At 40.1% G+C, this 21,100-nt stretch overlaps 1 protein-coding gene across 9 annotated transcripts in view; it reads right to left on the bottom strand.

The window, feature by feature from the left end:
* PWWP2A (PWWP domain containing 2A) overlaps positions 1–19,571 on the bottom strand; it is a 38,154-nt gene extending 18,583 nt beyond the window's left edge. For 5 of the 9 annotated variants that reach the window (XM_004737697.3, XM_004737699.3, XM_004737701.3 and 2 more), the window contains exon 1: positions 18,901–19,567. In XM_004737697.3, coding sequence (XP_004737754.2) covers positions 18,901–19,484 — 584 coding nt within the window. In that variant the 5' untranslated portion in view covers positions 19,485–19,567. Of the gene's footprint in view, positions 1–13,048; positions 13,119–13,736; positions 14,373–16,956; positions 17,873–18,900 lie in introns of those variants that run through there. The other 4 variants (XM_045075646.1, XM_045075647.1, XM_004737698.2 and 1 more) reach the window with 4 other exon arrangements.
* Between the last annotated feature and the right edge of the window lie 1,529 nt (positions 19,572–21,100).

Below are 21,100 nucleotides of genomic sequence, written 5' to 3'. Positions count from 1 at the left end.
ATAATTTCATCATGTGCATGTTAACATGTTAACTTTAAGCACTATCTGATGCTGTCTGAATAGCAGTGAACACAATTCTCTATCTCAATCCTTTAAGGCAGCAAGGATTGGCTTCAGGTGGTCAGAACTCCTAAGATGCAATGTTCTTGCACGTCTTTTTCTAATAAATGAGTCTTAGGTTCTCGTTCTCTGGCATATGTCCTTATGTCCCTCAAAAGGCTCAGCATATCTTTGTTGGGAAGAAATCTTCACATTAAGTTTTAAGGCTATAAACACACCTAAACTCAGACGGGGATGTAGTAAGAGCCAACACCACCAGTTCTGTTTCTCATATCTATGTTTATTCTTTCTCTTAAGTCATCTGTTAGTTTGGTGACCACAAACCAACAGCTTGTAAGAAAATACATATAAGCCACAAAGGAAGAGAAAAACTTTTTACCTGGGGTGAGACAGACTTGAGTATGGGCTAGTCCACAAAGGATACCCTCTTCTCTACATCAGATCTGCAAAGTGGCTTTCTATTCTAGCATAGGTCTGGTACTTACATGTTTGCTTCCTATTTACCTGCAGGGCATTTTGAGCATTTAGCCTTTTCTCGTATGAACAAGAGAGGTGAGATTTTTGGATTTTCACATACAGGTCCATTAAACAACATAACTTATCTGAGGTGAGACCACTACTGATACTAGCAATCAAATTTCTAACTCTTAAGAAGCTATTATTTTGCCCCACTGCACTTTCACATGGGGCAAAATAAAAAAATTTAAAATTTAAAATTTAAAAAAATTTATTCACAGCTGAATACAAAATGCCCATCCTCTTATTAGGCATTAGGCGTAACTAAAACTATAATCCCCCTAATGTCGGAGGTAAAGTTTCACACCTGTTCTTACCGACTTTGTATCCATGGTGTTACTAAATGTCTCTAGATGCAGATTTTTGTTGCGTAAAATGGGCTAACGCTACTTTTTCCTACCATAAAGGATTCGACTAAGGGTTAACAGGAAAATGCCAGCCATTTTCTTTTTTTTTTTTTTTAAGATTTATTTATTTATTTGACAGAGAACACAAGTAGACAGAAGCAGGCAGAGAGAGAGGAAGAGAAGCAGGCCCCCTGCTGAGCAGAGAGCCCGATGATGCGGGACTCGATCCCAGGACCCTGAGATCATGACCTGAGCCGAAGGCAGCTGCTTAACCCACTGAGCCACCCAGGCGCCCGCCAGCCATTTTCTTGACTAAAATTTACTTCATTTAATTAATCTAATCTTACTTTTTTGTAAATTTTTTAAAAAGATTTAATTTATTTAATAAGAGAGTGAACGAGCTTGCAAAAGTAGGCAGGGAGGCAAGGTGTGAGAGAGGGAAAAAGCAGGCTCCCTGCTGGGGGGGTGGGGCCTCTTGATCCCAGGACCCTGGAGCCAAAGGCAGAATCTTAACCAACTGAGCCACCTATGAGCCCCATTTGATCTTATTTTAAACTTATTTACTAGACTTCAGGATCATTTCTCTATCTTAATTAATAGCCTCAAAAAGAGGATGAGCTAGCCAATTATTTTAGAACTTTGTACCAAATAATCTGTGGAATCTATTATGCTCTCCCTCGGGAGTTTAATAAAAACATTAATTTCACTTCTGGGGTTTGTTCCTTGCCTTTCTCTCTAAAGCATATAAAACACAAACATTAAACATTTTTAAGTAACATAGGAAGGCACTTCATTGTGTCCTAGTAAGACACCAAAAAGGGGGTGGGGAGGAAGCCAAGCTAGTAACTGTGGGTGGTTTATATTTGGCAAAAGTAGAAAAATATTTTTCTACTTTTCTAAAATGTTAACAATAAAACTTTCTCAGAGGAACGGAAAGATTAAATCACCTTAAGAAGAAAAGGGACATCAATGTACTACTCCATCTTAGTAATCATGCTGTCTTCCTAACATCAACAACACTTAGTATTATGATGGTGTTTTCAAACTAATGGTGAGACGTTCTGCGAAATCAATTTCCAGGTTCACATCTATGATTTAAAAATTAAAAATCAGGGCGCCTGGGGTCGCTCAGGTCATGATGCTGGAGTCCCAGGATTGAGTCCCACATCGGGCTCCCAGCTCCACAGGGAGTCTGCTTCTCTGATCTTCTCGCTCATACTCTCTCTCACTGTCTCTCTCTCAAATAAATAAATAAAATATTTCTTTTAAAAAATTAAAAATCAGGGGCACCTGGGTGGCTCAGTGGGTTAAAGCCTCTGCCTTCAGCTCAGGTCATGATCTCAGGGTTCTGGGATCGAGCCCCGCATCGGGCTCTCTGCTCAAGTGGGGAGCCTGCTTCCTCCTCTCTCTCTCTCTGCCTACTTGTGATCTCTGTCAAATAAATAAATAAATATTTAAAAATAAATAAATAAAATTAAAAATCAGAATCTATTTATATGTAACTGCAATGAAACTGTTTCATATATGCATGTATATACACACATCCATATATAAAATACATTTGTAACTATGCTCAAAATTTTGAAAACCATCAATTTATGAAACTGTAACCTTAGTAAGAATATAAAGTAGCAACAAAACTACACCCTCTCTGGGCACCTGGCTAATCCAGTTAGTAGACCATGTGACTGATCTCAGAATGGTGAGTTCAAACCCCACACTGGGCATGAAGCCTATGTATAAAAAAGAAACAAAACCTATGTTCTCTTAAAAAAAAATCTCATTCTCAAGTGTGTTCTCTAAAAATCTGCAACACTCTATGGGGTTTGAAAATGAAGATTCCTAAGGGCTGCCCCAAGACTGAATAATAAGACCCTTCCCTGGTTGGAATGCAGACTTAAATTTTTAGCAAGCATTTTTGCTTTAGGTTTTCCTAAGGTGAAGGTATTTATGTCTCATGTGAATGCTCACCAAAGGGCACCTCAACAGAGGAGGATTTCAATCATTCCAGAGGTGAAAGGCTGACTAGTCCCCCACTTGCTTGAGCTTTAGGAGAACTTTTCATAAACTCTGTAAGACTTGAGCAGTAAGGTGCAATAGCATCTGTCCTCTTTGCTCCACCCCTTCTACATGCAACATGAAGGTATTTATTATCAGTGACTCATCCTAACCCTTACCTATTTTCAGTATTCTTTAACTACTATCCAAATATTCTACAAGAAAAATATTCAGGTATTATGACTTAATTAAAAATAATGTCTGGGGAACCTGGCTGGCTCAGGCAGTGGAGGATGTGACTTGATCTCCGCATTGTGAGCTTGAGCCCCATAATGGGTAAAAAGTTTTCGTAAAAATAAAATCTTTTGGGGAGCCTGGGTAGCTGTCCGTTAAGCATCTGACTCTAGGGTTTCAGCTCAAGTCGTTATCTCATGGTTGTGGGACTGAGCCTGATTCCATGTTGGTCTCCCCACTCAACAGGAGTTTGCTTGAGATTCTCTCTCCCTCTGCCTCTGCCCCTCCCCACCCCAACTTGGCTTGCTTATGAGCTCGCTCTCAAAATTTAAAAACCAAAACAATGAATTGATTTTTTTAAAGACCCTTAAAAAAATAAAAATAAATATGGGCACCTGGGTGGCTCAGTGGGTTGAGCCTCTGCCTTCAGCTCAGGTCATGATCTCAGGGTCCTGGGATCAAGCGCCACATCGGGCTCCCTGCTCAAGGGGGAGCCTGTTTCCCCCTCTCTCTCTGCCTGCTCTCTTCCTACTTGTGATCTCTCTGTCAAATAAATAAATTTTTTAAATCTTAAAAAAAAAAAAAAAAGATAAAAATACCTTCTGAGGAAAACCAGGTGAAGTGTACCAGAGATCTCTGGTACAAAGTCCTGTGAATCTATAAAATAAAGTTTTAAAACTAGCTACCTTAACTGAGGACTGGTGATAGCCAAAATTTTGAGGAGGAAGAATACTGGGGCTTAACAGCCATTTTGTGCAAGGCAAGAGAAAAAAGAGAGAAAGGATCCTCACCTAATATAAAGGTGAAACAAATGTAATATAGAGTATTTAATAAGCTAGAATTCCAAAAGTGACATAATTATAGTAAGGATAACAATATTTTCTAGTATTTAGGTTCCACTTAGGTCTGAATTTTATTGATGATTCTAGATTTGACTAAGTTAAGCTTTTATTCACCCACTAATAAAATTATGGTTATTTGCTTAAGATTTCTAGCATTACCAATTATTCCTATACCTAAATAGGTAACACTACTTGGAGTGAAAACTATTATCAAAATTCCATTTCCACAGGAATACTTCAAACAAAACAAAAAATGTTTACCAACAACTCTTACCTCTTATGCTGAAAGTTTTTTTCTAATGCTGATATATTTAAAAAAAAAAAAAAGAAAAAAAAATGGTGATGTATTGTTTACCAGCATTCACTTCACAGCAACCTCAATCACCTTATCTCTGACCTAGGATTATAATCCTTTCCTTCCTGTTTACAATAGTTTAATAGTGCACAACTGATTTTCACTTTCTTCTTTCAAATTCTGGTTGCCAAATTCCAACTGTAGGAGGAAATTCTTGTAAAAATATTTTACAGTAAAAAATATACAAAAAACTAAGGCATTGTATTTTAGGCAAGCAAACGGGTCCTGAAGAATTTGACACCCCAAAAATTCCAGAGGGTTAGTTGCGACAGCCCCATTGACGAGACTTCCCTCCAATAAACAAAAAACAAAAAGAAAGCTTTCCTTCCCAAAATTATGTTCTCTTGAAGAATCTACAGTAAGCAAAATTTAAATGCAATTAACCACATGAAAAATAATAATCCAGATTCACTTCAATTCAAGCAGTTGTTTCAGAAATAACTTCTGCCTTAAATTAACAACAGGTTAAATCTAAAGGAGGGAAAACTGTAAAGCAAACTTATTTTGGTTCACATGCCATCTCTGGAGATTGGTTATTATGTCAAAACTTAATCTCAGGACAAGTGAAATTAATAAGCTGCAAACAGAAAATTTTACATAAATAAGAGTGTATATCTAAGCCCCCCAAAATTAAAAATTCAGGCCAGTATACACACTTCTGGGCATTTATAATCAAAAACACATTCTCCAAGAGATATTTGCACACCCATGTTCACAGCAGCATTTTTCACAATACCTAAAAAGTGGAAACCAAGCCACCCATCAACAGATAAATGGATAAATAAAATGTGGTTATGTACATACAATGAAATATTACTCTGCCTTAAAATGGAAATCCTGTCACGTTACACATGGATGAACCTTGAGAACATTATGCTAAGTGCAGTAAGCCAGAAACAAAAAGAGACTGTATGCTTCCACTTATATAACATAACTGAAGTAGTCAAAATCAAAGAAGAATTTGGTGGTTGTCAGGGACTAGGATAAAGGGGAAATGGAGATTTCTTTAATGGGTCTAGAGTTTTAGTTTTACAAGATTAAGAAGTTCTGGAGATCTGTTTCACAATGTGAATGTACTTAACACTAGTTACTGAACTATACACTTAAAAATGCTTAAGATGGGGGGTGCCCTGGGGCACCTGGTTGGCTCAGCTGGTTAAGTGGTCTGTCTTTGGCTAGGGTCATGATCCTGGAATCCCAGGGCTGAGCCCCTTGCTGGGCTCTGCACTCTGCGGGGAGCCTGCTTCTCCCTCTGCCCCTTCCCACTCATGCTCTCTTTCTCTCTCAAATAAACAAATAAAAAATTAAAAAAAAAAAATGGGGGAGTGCCTGGGTGGTGCAGTTGGTTAAGCAGCCCACTCTTGATGTCAGCACAGCTCATGATCTCTGGGTCCCACGATGGAGCCCTACATCAGGCTCCAAAGCTCAGCAGAGTCTGCTTAAGTTTCTCTCCCACTGCCCCTTCCCCTGCATGCCCTCTGTCTTTAAAATAAATAAATCTTTTAAAAAATGGTTAAGATGGGAGGAGTGCTTCCTGGATGGCTCAGTCAGTTAAGCATCCAACTATTGATCTGTGCTCAGCAGGGTATCGGCTAGAGATTCTCTGTCCCACACCCCACCTCTCCCTGTGGTCTCTCTCTAAAGTAAGTCTTTTTTAAAAAATGGTTAAGATGACACATGTAGGTGTTTTTTACATTTTTTTTTAACATTTCAATTGTGTATCTACCTAACATAGAGGGGAAAGTCTGATGATAAGCAGTTTATTTTCATGATAGTAAAGGAATGATTAGTACAAGGGATATAACAGTAACTACACTGAGGAGAAACAGGACAACAATGTGACCTGAAGGAGAATCTAAGTGAACATCAGCAATGAGAGTAGATGTGGAACCCCGAGAATACTGCATCACCTGTATAACCTGATCCTCTGATGAGCAATTATCAGAGACCTAAACTGAGGAACAATCCCTATTCCATATATTCTATAGCAACCGAATGCAATACATGATCATTTACTGGAGGAGAAAAAACTTTAAAGGACATTATTGGAAAAACTAACAAATAATGAAATACGGGCCGCAAATTAGGTAAAAGTATTGTTTCTTGCACTTAAAAACTATACTGATCTTGGGGCACCTGGGTGGCTCAGTGGGTTAAAGCCTCTGCCTTCGGCTCAGGTCATGATCCCAGGATCCTGGGATCGAGCCCCGCATCAGGCTCTCTGCTCAGCAGGGAGCCTGCTTCCTCCTCTCTCTCTCTCTCTCTCTCTCTGCCTGCCTCTCTGCCTACTTGTGATTTCTGTCTGTCAAATAAATAAAGAAAAATCTTTAAAATTAAAAAAAAAAAAAAACTATACTGATCTTAAGAAATAGATGCACAAGTATTAAGGGGTAAAAGAGAATGCTGTATGCAACCCACTCTCAAAATAGCTCAAGAAAAAAATACATTGAAAGAACAATAAAGCAAACATGACAAAATGCTAAAAATTAGTGAATTTAGATAAAGCTTATTTTATTACAGGGTGCCTGGGTGGCTCAGTCAGTTAAGCATCCGCCTTGGATCAGGTCAAGATTCCAGGGTTCTGGGATCAAGCCTCACATCAGGCTCCCTGCTCAGCCGGGAGTCTGCTTCTGCCTCTCCCTGCCACTCTGCCTACTTGTGCTTTCTCTATCAAATAAATAAACTATTTTTAAAAATAATAATAAAGCTTATTAAGAGTTCTCTGCTGTATGAAATTTCAAAATAAAGAGGTTTTCAGTATTAGTTTTGTGGGGGATTTTTTTTTTTTTTTGGTTTTCAATTAGTTTTTAAAAAATATAATCTTAAATTTAGTTCACTTCAACTCCACCAAAACATTTTAAGCAAAAAATGTTTATAAAAAAGAAAATTTGGGGGCACCTGGCTGACTCAATGAGTAGAGCACAGGCTTCAATTTCAGGGTCATGAGATCAAGCCCCACATTGGGTGTGAAGCCTACTTAAAATAAGAAATTGAAAAAAAAAAATTGTTCTACTTCAGCAGAAATGCCAGCAAACACACCTCAAGTACCACTAGGTACAAAATCTATATTCAGACACAACTATGTTAATTATTCAGAGGATATAAAACTAAGTCCCAGCCCTAGAAGCCAACTTAATAAGCAAGACCAAAAAATGTAACACTTGTTGCCAAAAGAGACTACAGACTTTAGAGGGAAAGGAATCACTGTGGATTAGTGATCAGGCAAAGAGCTTCTCAAGAAAGAACCACACCTAGAAGGGCACAGGTAGATTTACGGAAAAAGCAAAACAGGGAGTGGTAAAGGGTGGTTCTACAATTCTGAATGCTAATAACCATCTTTGTGGTTTAAAAATGTAGTTTAATAAAGTGAAACACTTGAGTAGGTGTGGTAAAAACCAGCTGATGACCAGATGCATTAGGAATCACCAGTCAGTAACCTGATTCCCCCTTCCAGGAGGCAGGTAAGAATTCAGAGGCTTAAAAAAGCAATGAAATAAAGATCATCCATCTGGCAGAAAGAGAAGGCATGTTGGAGAGGGTGTTTGTTAGGAGGGAGGGAACTGCTTAATAAGGGTTTATGCAAAGTGTGGTGAATGGAAAACACTACTCTCTTAAAAGGAGACCAATGAAGGCTTCTGATTATACAATGATGGAACTAAATGTGTCTCATCACTTTGTTAAAAACAAGCTCAGCTATGCTAGCCTGGTCCTATCATTTAGTAAGTGCAAAGAAAAGCAGAAAATTATCTTCCTTTTGCAAACTTTGAAATGTGTCATTCTCAAAGGTGAGCCCTTGTCAATGTTTTAAAAGCATATGGGAAGGGCGCCTGGGTGGTTCAGTGGGTTAAGCCACTGCCTTCAGCTCAGGTCATGATCTCAGGGTCCTGGGATTGAGTCCCGCGTCGGGCTCTCTGCTCAGCAGGGAGCCTGCTTCCCTCTCTCTCTCTCTCTCTGCCTACCTCTCCATCTACTTGTGATTTCTCTCTGTCAGATAAATAAATAAAATCTTTAAATAAATAAATAAATAAATAAATAAATAAATAAATAAATGCATATGGGAAGCAGAGACACTCTAACTACTAAATTTCTCTGAGACTAACTTTTTCTTTAGGACAAAGCCCGTAACTTCCTCACAAGCCATCTGCCCCAAGGGGTTAGTGGGTAGAAGATTAAGAAACATTCTGTACCATACATTATGCAAGCATCTCCTCGTTATCTCATTCCCCAGTAAAATATAAACGTTATCCTTCTTTATTAAAAGGGTAAAGTTATACCTCACAGATATTACCTAAAGCTTCCACAAATCATTTCAAGGTGCTTTAAAGATAGATTATTCTGCAACGCAACAGGACTTAGGTTGAGTGGCCAGTCAAACAAATGATATTAATTAATTCTGCCACTTAGGAGCTACTTCTTCAAAGTCTTAAAGATTTTTATAATTTAGAGTTCCCAAGTGCCTGTGAGTGGGGGAGGAGCAAAGGGGAAAAGAGAGGCAGAGATTCTGAAGCAGACTTTGCCCTGGGGTGCAGCTTGATCTTTGGACCCTGAGAGCAAGACCTAAGCTGAAACCCAAGATTCAGTGCTTAATAGACTGAGATACCCAGGTGCCCCTGTTGATACATATTCTTAATTAATGTAGATGACAATTCTTTCAAGATTTTAAAAATCTTTAAAGAAAAAAAAATGCATAATTGCTCATCTTAGGGCCCAGTACACAGTAAGTAGGCACAATATATGGTAATTATCGAAGTTAAAGTGTATTCAATTTTATTAACTGTGACTATGGATGATGTTTTTAATTAAAAACTCCCAAGCACTGTAAGAGCAATTTGTAGGAACTATGGGTACCCAAATGTGCAAGAAGATAGGGAGGATAACTTTATCAAGATAAAAACAAAATATGTGGGGCGCCAGGGTGACTCCATGGGTTAAGCCTCTGCCTTCTGCTCAGGTCATGATCTCAGGGTCCTGGGATCAAGCCCTGCATCAGCAGGGAGCCTGCTTCCCTCTCTCCGCTTGCCTATCTGCCTGCTTGTGATCTCTGACAAATAAATAAAAAATCTTATAAAAAAAAAAAAAGCACCAATTCTGACCCAAAATACCAGGAAATATCTTTTAAAAGTAACTGATGAGTGGATGCCTGGGTGGCTCAGTCAGTTAAGCAGCTGCCTATGGCTCAGGTCACGATCCCACAGTCCTGGATCAAGTCCCACATTGGGCTCCTTGCTCATGGGGAGCCTGATCTGCCTGCCCCCTCCCACAGCTTCTGCAGCCTCTGTCACTCTGTCTGTCTCTCTCTCTGACAAATGAATAAATAAAATCTTAAAAAAAAAAAAAAAAAGGAACTGATGGGGGAGTGAGGCTGCATAAAAGTTTTTAAATAACATCTTTTTAACCATAAAAATTTACTCCATCTTTTTAGTCTATCCAATCCTCTTTTATAACATCATGAATAGCTTTTGGGGAGGGCAAGGGGTTAAACACTAATAATTTAGAGTTTAAGCTCCCCATCATGTACGTTCAAACAGTCCTCTAAAATTTTACCTGGATAACTAGGTTTGGAAATTAAAAAGTGGAGACAACTATAGATAGAGACAACATTTATACTTAGTCTTTTGAAAAGTATAATAATAACATCTGTATGGTATTCAAATTATTATTCCTTACTAGTAAATTCTTTTTAAAAAATAACCATCCAATAAATTGTAATTGCCACAACATGGCAAAATATTTTTAAGAGCAGACAAATCTTGACCTCACTTTTGTATATCACTTAGAGAAATATAGTTGACATTTTCCTAAGAAAATGAACACTGATATAAAAAGATCTAATTATTAATATAAACAACTCATCAGTTTGCAAATTCTTCAACAGAATTCCCTTGGTCCTGGCTCCAAGATACCAAAACGCAGTTTCACATTTTCTAGGTTTCCATTATTAATTCTAAGTACTTTTAATATTTCTTTTATATTATGTTTAATGGAACCCACCACACAGGCCTAAATGACTTCTCAACAGACTAACTTTTTAAAGAAAATTTATTCAAATTATTTCTCTATTCCGATTTTACCAAAAACAGTATGCTCAACAACTTAGTTTTAATCTTTAAAATTATTTTCCAACTCAGCCACCCAGCACTTAACAAATGCTGATCTTGTGCTCAGCAAGCTTCAAATCTGACATTTTGTGATTCCTTTCTCAACCAATGGACTCCACTGTTGCCAGAGCCAGGCCAACCAAGGCAAAACATACCAAAACCATGTAAGAATTAGAAACCCCATTTCCGGGACACCTGGGTGGCTCAGTTGGTTGGACGACTGCCTTCGGCTCAGGTCATGATCCTAGAGTCCCAGGATCGAGGCCCACATCGGGCTCTCAGCTCCACGGGGAGTCTGCTTCTCTCTCTGACCTTCTCCTTGCTCATGCTCTGTCTCACTTTCTCTCTCTCAAATAAATAAATATTTTAAAAAAAAAGAAACCCCATTTCCGGGCACCTGGGTGGCTCAGTGGGTTGGGCCGCTGCCTTCGGCTCAGGTCATGGTCTCAGGGTCCTGGGATCGAGTCCTCTCTCTCTCTCTGCCTGCCTCTCTGTCTACTTGTGATCTCTGTCAAGTAAACAAATAAAATCTAAAAAAAAAAAAAAAAAGAAACCCCATTTCCAAAAATGCTCAAAGTGTTCACTAAATTAAACTGAAGGGCAATCATATTTTTTTTTACTTGTTTTTTTTGTTGTTCTTTTTTTTTTCTTTTTTTTATACAAACCCTTGTGTAGGGGGCTGACTTTCAATAGATCGCAGCAAGGGAGCTGCTCTGCTACATACGAAACCCCGACCCAGAAGCAGGTCGTCTACGAATGGTTTAGCACCAGGTTCCCCACGAACGTGCGTTGCGTGACGGGCCAGGGGGCGGCCGAAGGGCAATCATATTTTAAAAGCAAGCAGCTATTGCCTGGTTGAGAGAGGAACAAAGACTTCTATCATTTCTACCTACCAAGGTAACACTCCATCAAAATCATAAGCTAAATGGTAATGGTAAAAATAAAGAAGTATATTAGAACAGGATTGTTTTCAAATCATAAGACAACTGCATATTGTTCAAAAAGGGCATCTTTATCTACTAGTATCTTGTATTTTAATATAAAATAATGTAAACATAAATCATGCATTTTAATATAAACATAAAATATGTAATTTTAGGCAATTTACTAATCTCTGAGCCTCAGTGTCTTTATCTGTGCAATGGGATTGGTGGAATTTACTTTATTAGGAGTTCCAAGAAAGTAAACTGAAAACAGGGTATTAAAAGTGCCCAGTGCCAAGTTTAAGAGTAGAACTATATAGTAGCTATTGTTAATTACATTAAAGACTGGCAACCTTCTTAGATGATGGGAAGATACAGAAAGTGAAAATCAAACCATTATTGGAGGAATGAGTTTTAAAAGGCTAAACACCGCTATTCTATTGTAAAGACTAAGGTAACTGTTTAAAATTGGCCCAAGGGAAAAAGATGAAAGTTATGAACTACCAAACTCCTAGCAGGCAACCAGACTGCAGAAACCTACTTGCAAGTCTCCCATTTCTATAATAAGGATCTGGATCTGGATCTGCCACCCAAGTGGCCCATCCCCCCAACGTATTGCTTACTTTTTAATTATATCCCAATCAAAATTAACCAGTAACTTTTAAAACAGGTTTAACAAATTTATGGTCCTACTATTCTGGTAAAACTACTCCCTAAAAATTACTTATCTCCAAATATGGTACAAGGATCACCTGCATCAGAATCATCTTGGTTAAAACTGCAAACTGCAGTGGAGCTCAGAAATCTTAAGCACATCTGTTTAGAGGAACACTCCCCAAAGTGTTTAGCAAAATCATTCTATATTAAAACCACCCAAAGCGTAACTTAACCTCCACTTACTTTCTTGCAAGATCTGCCACTAGAGCAAGCTCTGTTCTGCTGGTAATGTGTGCCTGAATTAATCTGGGAGTTTGGGGAGAACAGGCCAATAAATATCAAGAAATAAGGATGCACTTCATAGGCACAAATAAGTACTTAGACCATCTTTCATTTTTTAGAGAAGATGAGCACAAACTACATAAACCTTTAAATAGCCCTCCCCAGAATCTTATGAAGCTTAAACCTAATTCCATCAAGAACTCTGCTTTAAAAGAGTACACAGTGAAGTATGGTCTGTCTTACACATGAAAGACTGAAAATTAACCTCACTAGAAGCCCTCAGTCCATTAAAACATGCCTGGCATAGTTTGTGTTTGTAACATTTGGTTATCTAGTTTATAAATTGAGTTTTAAAATCTGTTTTTAATACCATAATGTTTGTTACAGGATTCTTTACACTCAAACTAGGTTTTTAATGTCCAACAATTCCTCACCTCAAAAAAAAAAAATCATCACAGTCCAACATGCTATGGAAGAGCACACTTTCAATATAGCATACACACTGCTTTAGTAGTGGGTGTCCTCAAACTGTCTGGGTCAGAAAGTGACTGACACCTGCCTCTGTGCTATGTAACTGTGGGAACCCTTTATCAACACCTTGGGATATAAGCAGAATAATCACCAAAAAAATGTGTGTTAAAATTGTACAACTCAATACAAGCATTCAAGCATACTACTTGATGACCTAAATTCTTGACCTGGATGCTTAGTATAAGCTACTAATACCACTACTCACTGCTTCACCAGAATGGCTGTATATTTTTCCCACCAAAAGTAGAGCTATTGCACCATACGTTTCATGGTCTCTGTAAAGAAAAAAAATCATTGTCTTGGTTTATATTTCCTTAAAAAAACAAGTAACTTCTCTACAAATTGTTTTATGAACTTAGTGAATCCTAAAGTATTTTAAAGAAATCACCTCATTTCTCTTTAATGCAACCGTACCCCATAGACACAGACAAAAAGTATTTGTTAAAGGTCAATTCTGAAATAAAACTAGCTACAACCTTTAATAAACAAGTACCACAAATTAAAATGCGCAAGTTTTTATGCATAAACATTTACTTCATGACTCCTCAATTCACATCAGAACCAAAAAAATGGAATTTAAGAGAAATTTTTCAGGATTTCTAAGTGGCTTTAGAACTACTTTTCAAGATACTGGAGAAGAGGCCTAAACAGTTGAAATGATCATTCTGTGTAGTTAGAAACCAGAGGTCCCAGTAAATATTGTTCCTTAGGTATGGACTGAGAAAGCTGACACTGCCTCTTCAGAAACTAGGGCTGAAGACTTTTACCCTTCACAGATAATGTTGACTGGTTAAAATTTTTTTATATTTGGAATTATTAAAGTTGGATGTGTGTTTAAGGAATAGATCTAGAGTATACAAGCAGGCAAGAGATGTTCTATTATTTCTACTAACCCAAAGTAAGAGATGAGAGGCTTGCAAAAGAGGCCCTCAGAGGGCTGTGGTTGTTGCCCCTCCAGTTTGCTCCTAAAGGAAAAGAACTATTTTTAAAACTTACGGAAATTCAACCAATGGGATACAATTGAAAAAAAATCCAAAATGTGGGAAATTCTGCCAAAGTCTATGGCTTAACAAACTTCAAGGAAATAAATAAAAGGGCAAGAGAACTACAAATAAAAAATTTATGAAACTCATCAACCAACTGCAATGTTTAAACTTTACTTGGATCCTAATTTAAAACTTAGATGTTGATTGAAATGTTAATTCTGAGATACTGTGAAATTTTAACACTGACTGGCAGGCCATAGGATGACAACAAAAAGGAACTGCTGTTGTTATTTTAGTTGCAATAAAAGAAGTACATTATGGCTTTAAAATCCTTATTTTTTCAGAGCCCTATACTACAATTCTTATGGTAAAGAATGTGTTTAGGATTTGCTTCAAAATTATCCAGTGGAGGAAGGCATATGATGAAACAAGAATGACTAATAGTTGATAAATGTCAAAGCAAGGATCATACCTACATGGAGGATCATTTCCCATAATAAAAAAACAAAAAAATCATGGTACAACCACTGGTTTACAACAACCTGAAGGAATGCTTATTATAGAATGCTAAAAGAAACAAATGTGCTTATGTCAAATTTTCAAAAAACTAAGGTTAAGAAAGAAAAGGGAATAAGAACCAAACTGAATTTGTGGGTTAGTTGATTATTTTTATCTGCTCGTATTAGATTATTGTCATTACGTGTTACTGATGAGTTCAGGCATAGGCAGGTAATTCAAACTACCTTAAGAGAGCTGGGTATAAAACACCAGTGGAGGAGCCCAAAATAAACTAAAAAAATTAAGTGGCTCAGTCAGTTAAGCCTCTGCCTTTGGCTCAGATCATGATCTCAGGGGCCTGGGATCCAGTCCCACATCAGGCTCCCCACTCAGCAAGGAGTCTGCTTCTTCCTCTTCCTCTGTGCTCTCGCTCAAGAAAATAAATCTTCCCAAAAAAATTATTTAAATAAAGAATGCCTCAAAGGATTTTCATTTTCAAGTAAATCCTATAAAATCAGTTTTTAATCAGATATTCAACTATCTTCATTTTTAGGGTGACCATGTCATTTGTACAGTAGCCAAAGCAAGCTGCTTTGAAGACATAAGGAGTAACAATCAAACTGGGATGGTACAGGAAAACCAGACCACCTGGTCATCCTATTCACTTTCTATAAACATAAACTGAGGAATGAAGTTTGTTTGCTTGTTTGGGTTTGTGAACCTCCTAAAGTCAAATGAATTCACCTCATAAGAACTAGAGAGAGACTGGAGCCCAAAGAGGCAAAGAGATCTGCCCAAAGTCACAGTATCAACTGGAGAGCCTGGCACTAGAATTCAGACCCCAACCATTTAATAAGTGGTACTACCACCTTTTCTGTTTTTTTTTTAATTACATATGTCCTGTTTCTTTTTTCCACGAAAAGAATCTCCTCAAAAATGTGTTCTTCAATCAAATAACTAAAAATACGGCAAAAAATAATACAATGGCAGGAAGGTGAAGAATGGCAAATGCTTACAAAGTCATATATTTATATAGGTCAACATACACACACACACACACACACACACACACACACCCCCTTATAAACACTTTTTTCTACATAGTGAACAACTCTTCCAACTTTAAAAGACATTTCTGTACCATGGATAATGTCAGAATAAAATAATCAAAAAAAAAAAGCAGTAACTGGCCCTTTTCCTTAAGACTAAAGAAAACCATACACATACAAGGAGGCACTTAGTCTCCCAAATGTTAATTCTCTCCTGGGTACCTCATTGAATAGGCAAGAACCAGGACTTCAGAGACTGCTATGTGTTCTGCAATATACAGCTTAGGAAATGGGGACTCTCCAGAGCAGACGGTCTCACGGCTATTACCTGACTAAAGAATCTGCTTGGTTCCAATACTCGTACCCTTTGTATTATCCCATACAGCTACTGAAGTCAGAATAGGCACTAAATTTCAGAAATAACCATTTTTTACTGATTAAAGGAAAATCTACCAGCCCAACTTTCTAATATGAAAGGAGAAAAAAGGGGCGCCTGGGTGGCTCAGTGGGTTGAGCCTTCTGCCTTCGGCTCGGGTCATGATCTCAGGGTCCTGGGATGGAGCCCCACATCAGGCCCTCTGCTCTGCAGGGAGCCTGCTTCCCCATCTCTCTCTCTGCCTGCCTCTCTGCCTACTTGTGATCTCTGTCAAATAAATTAAAAAAATAAATATTTTAAAAAGAGAGAGAGAAAGGAGAAAAAGTATAGGCTTTAGAATCAGATCAACCTACATTTGAATCCTTACTTTGCCATTTATAAGCTCAATAATTGGCCGATTTACATGAACCTCAATTTCCTCCTATATAAATGAAAAATATCACTAAAGCAAGTGGTACAATGTCTGGTACATAATAGGAAGCTCTTATTTTTACCCAAAGCTTTCATTAAATGGCCAATTCATATAGGATAAAAACGGTTTTTAAAGCAGCTGATTACTATAGTCATGGCAGAATCTATGAAGAGGATCTCCTGGATCATCATTTAACCCCCAAACTGTACATCAAGTACACAATGAAAGTAAACAGCAGATTACAAAATATATGGGTAGATCTGTTTCACCAAACTGTAGTACAAAAAAGAGATAACTAGTCATCATTAGTCCAAAAATAATTCCTTCAAATGCTAATTTTAAAAACACCTTTGTGTGTTGTTTCTTCACCAATTCCACTATTGTTACCTCCCAAATATAAGCTTCCAGCTGCAGGGACTATAACTCATAACATTTAAAATACTAGGAGGAAAAAATAAAATAAAATAAAATACTAGGAGGGTGCCTTACACACAGATGTGTTCAATACTATTGAATGAAAAGTTGATAAGGTTTCCTTAACAAGCATTTAAAAAAGACTTTAATGACAGACCTTTTACTTTAAAACATTAAAATGCAAAAGGTTCATAATAAAAATATCTCCCTCCACCTAAGAAATTATTGACTGTAAGCAGCACAGTTAGCAAAGCAGAACAAAACTCAAAAAATAAACTGCAATTTATTAAAGAAACTTTAAAAAAAAATAAAACACCAACACAATGAGCACCTCAACAGAAGAAAGAACTATCCATTCCATTTCCAGGAACAACTTACCTTTTTTCACCTTCCTTTTGCAGATTTGAAATCCAGATTCTCACACAATCACTGGCCTTCACTTCTGTTTGATTCAATAGCATACACACTACTGAGTCTATCTCTCCTTCGCTATTAAATACATCAGTAGAAAGCACACTGGTCTTATTCTGCTTTCTAACTATGAAAACATAAGTGCAAAGGTCCTAATCCAAAATTCTCAAAAGAAGAAAAACAAAAAATTTCTGGAGTTAAACAATTTCATTAGTAATTATAGAGGTGCCCGGCTAGCTCTGTGGGTTAAGGGAAGGACTCTTGGTTTCAGCTATCATGAGTCATGAGATGGAGCCATTACAGGGCTCCACACTCAGCGGGGAGTCTGCTTAAGATTCTCTCCTTCTGACCTTCTCCCCCACTTCACACTTGCTCTAAAATTTAAAAAAAAAAATTAAAATAGTGGGGTGCCTGGATAGCTCAGTGGCTTGAGCATCCACTCTGGGTTTCATGATCTCATGGATCCTGAGATCAAGAGGGGAAGACACACCTCCCCACTAGGAGTCTCCTTGGATATTCTTCTCTCCCTCTGTCCCTTCACCCAACCCCGCTCTCTCTCGTATACATAAAATCTTAAAAAAAAAAGAATTAAAGTTTCCCATCATTTCCCTGCCCAAACATCCTAATTCAACTTGAATTTATTTTTTTCATGGTCTCTCCTGCCCTGTAACTGCCTTCCATATGTATTTCAAATTTTCCCCCCCAAATGTGAAAAAGACGACAGTGTCCTTATGCGAGGACAAGAGGTAAAAATAAAATATATTGGGCATCTGGATGGCTCAGTGCTTAAGCGTCTGCCTCCGGCTCAGGTCTTGATCTCAGGGAGCTGGGATCGATCCCATCCATCTCCAGCCTCCCTGCTCGGAGGGGAGGAGTCTGCTTATCCCTCTGCCCCTCTCCCTGCTCATGCTCGCATTCTCTCTCTCTCTCTCAAATAAATAAATTTTTTAAAATAAAAGAAAAAATAAAACATATTAAAGTAAGCCGTTTCCAAACAGGTGAGATACCCATCAGAGTGTGTGCTGTTGCAGGAAACAGAATGGAGAGCCGTGAATGGGAGTCTCTGCACTTCATATCTGCAAAAGAAGAGAATAAAAAGGTTAACTTAACTCTAGACTTAGAACACCTTTTTTTTTTTTTTTTTAAACCTGTTTAAACCAATGCCCACAAACATTTTAAATCAAAGATGAAAATGTGCTAAGCCAAAGGCTTGGGGGTGAATTCCACCTTCTTGCCCTTTTACATAAACTGTATCTACAGTACCAGAAATCAGTATTTGAACATTCCTATATCACATCATCCCAATACTAAAGGGTAAGAAAATCTTAAAACTATCATTTTAATTAGCCAACTGTGCTTCCCTACAGCAGTCACCTACGGGTAATTAGTGCTAACAGTAACAGTTAAGAGGTTCACTTCTAACAAATACTCTTCCCCCATAAGGAGTGACAGTTAACCTTTTGGGAACCCAAATGCACACACCCCTTTCTCCAACCCCGCTAAAGGTGAATTCAAGAAAAAAAGTGCCTCGCAAGCAAGCAGTGTCCCCCGCCCAGTGCCAGGTTCTCGGCAAAACTCCTGCATTCTGCATTAACCCACCAGGCCACCGGAGTGGGTGCTCCAGGGCCAGGTCGCGGAAAGAGCCTGGGGGTGTGAGCTGCGCTCTGCCAGCGGGTCAGGCACCCGCGCCCCCCACCTGGGAACACACCTGCCCTCACCGGCGCGCACCTGGGGCGGAGACAGCCCTCTCCCGGCCTCGCGCGCCTGCCCCCACGAGAAGCGCGCGCCCCGCGCCGCACAGGACCCGAGGGCGTGCAGGCGGCGGGAGCCCGGGGTGCAGGGGCCGTCCTGGCTCGCTCCCTCCCTGGGGACCAAGGGGGCCCGGGGACGTGCTGGGGGCTGGCGCGGTACCTTTTGGACAGATCCATAAGGACCCCAGAGAAGAGCTTCTCCCCTAGACGGAACGACACGACGAGCGCGTCCTCAATGATGTGGTCCAGCGTGACCCGCACCTCGGAGCCGGGAATCAGCTGCGACACCGCGGAGTCCCCGCCCGCCGGCGGCACGAGCGCCGGGGCTGCGGGCTGGGGCAGCGGCGGTTCCTGGCGCTCCTCGGGAGCTGGGGGCTGCTCGGGCGGCGGTGCAGGGGAAGGTGGAAGGTCGGGTCTTTCCTGAGGCGCGGCTGCCGCCGGCTCCGCCACCCGGGCGGGCAGCTTCTCCTCAGCCTCCAGCTCCGGCCCCGCCGCCTCCGGGCTGCGGGCGAGCTCCCCCGGCGGCGGCGGTGGCGGCGGGAGCGGCGGCTCGTCGGCCTGAGGAGAAGACTGCTGCCCGTCGGCCTCGCCGTCCGGCACAGATGCTTCCGTTGCGGTGACCGGGAGGGGGTCAGTGCCGGCCTCGCTGCCGGGGATGGGCTCCATCTCCGGCTCGGCCTCGCCGGCGCCCCCCTCCCCGGGGGACGCTGCAGTCGCTGCCGCCTCTGCAGCCACGGCCGCCATTTTCTTCCTGGCTTCTCCCTCCTCCAGCTCGGGGTGCAGCGGCAGCGGCAACGCTGCTTGGTTCCCTGGGCCTTCCCCTCCCTCCCTTGAACAGTTTCGTCCCGCCCTTTCCCTGATGCTCGTTATTGGCACCGCGCCATTGGTTCCGTTCTACACCCCTCCCACACTTGTGACACACCATTGGCCAGATGGGGGCGTCTATCACCCAGTCAGTCCCTCCCTCCCATACAGAGTAGGAACTTCTCATTGGCCGGATGAATTGTCAAATGTTGAATCTTAGAGGAGGAGTGAGGGAACGGGGGAAGTCACAAAAGCAAAGCCATATACTCACCGCCTCTTTCTATTGGCTGGAAGAGGAAATAAAGTTTTACGGTTGGCCTACGCTCTTGCCCATTATCAGTCAGGCTTTCAGAGGTGGGGTAAAGGAGAGAATCATGTGGCGTGCCAGTTCTTTCAAAGGCGACCGAGGGGAGGAGTAACAAGGGAACGCGGGAGGGGAGCCGCTTCCCAAGGATCCCTGCGCGGAGGTCCCTTAGAATAAATGTTATTTCTAGGCACGGACGTGCTTGCGGCCGTGTGTGGGTACCACGGGCTTCTTTGAGAAGGCCAACTTTGAAAATAATTGTCGACACTGTTTTGAGCGCCTACTAGGCTAGGCACCGTGCTAGGTGCTAGGAATAGAATGATGTGCAAGACATTCTCTATAACCTCGTGACAGACACTCCAGCCCCCACATGAAGAGAGTTTTCATGGACTTCTATCCACTTTCTAGGAACAATGCACTTACTTATTTCAAAGTAGGAAAATGCTAGTGGCACGAGGAGGGCCACCGTGCATACTGTATCAGGCTGATGAACGCCCCAGACAGCAGTCCTGAGGCACTGGAGTTACATGTGAATATTGTTTGCTCTCCAAATTGACTGGAAAGTGGACGCACCTGGTTCCTTGTTTAAGCCCTTTCCTTTCCTGGCCTCTTTTATGCCACAGGTTCAAAAAGCCTTTCTCTTCAATGTCCTGATGCTCCTACTTCCCTTCCCAATTTGAGTCTCTTGATTTGTTATGTCCAGAAGAATCTACTGAACCCATTTATTTCAGAATACACCTCAGAATCAGCCTATTCTTCAGAAGAAATTATGAGAACAGAAATGAAATTCTAAATAATTATAGTTAACATTTATTGAGCACCTTCTCTGTATGAGGGCTTAGTACAAACCCTTTGTAGAGCATCTCCCTTAATCCTTATGCTATTCCTATGAGACAGGTAATATTATTATACTCATTTTACAGATAAAGAAGCTGAAGCCTAAAGAGGGTGCCCGCTGTCAGCTAGTAAATTTCAGAGACAGAATTTCAGGTTTACATTGAACGGACTGAAAATGGCAAAAGCTAAGTATCACCATATGTTCTGATTATTTCAAGCCATGGGGCTCTTGGGAAAAGCCAATAGGAAATCCTAGCCACTGCAGGTTTAGCAACTCCAAAGTACTGGAAGAAAATTGAATTATTGAGTGTCCACTTTGTCCAAGATTTTCCCATTAGCTCTCATTTAAAAATCCTGTCAGTTAAGTCTTCTCCTTCTATTTCAGATGAGAAAACTGACCCTTAGCCAGGTTAAA

Source organism: Mustela putorius, unplaced genomic scaffold (assembly GCF_011764305.1).
Source record: "Mustela putorius furo isolate JIRA1106 unplaced genomic scaffold, ASM1176430v1.1 tig00000145_pilon_pilon_pilon, whole genome shotgun sequence".
NCBI classification, from domain to species: Eukaryota; Metazoa; Chordata; class Mammalia; order Carnivora; family Mustelidae; genus Mustela; species Mustela putorius.
The sequence above is the reverse complement of the archived record's forward strand: the minus strand, read 5'-3'. Positions and strand labels throughout refer to the sequence as shown.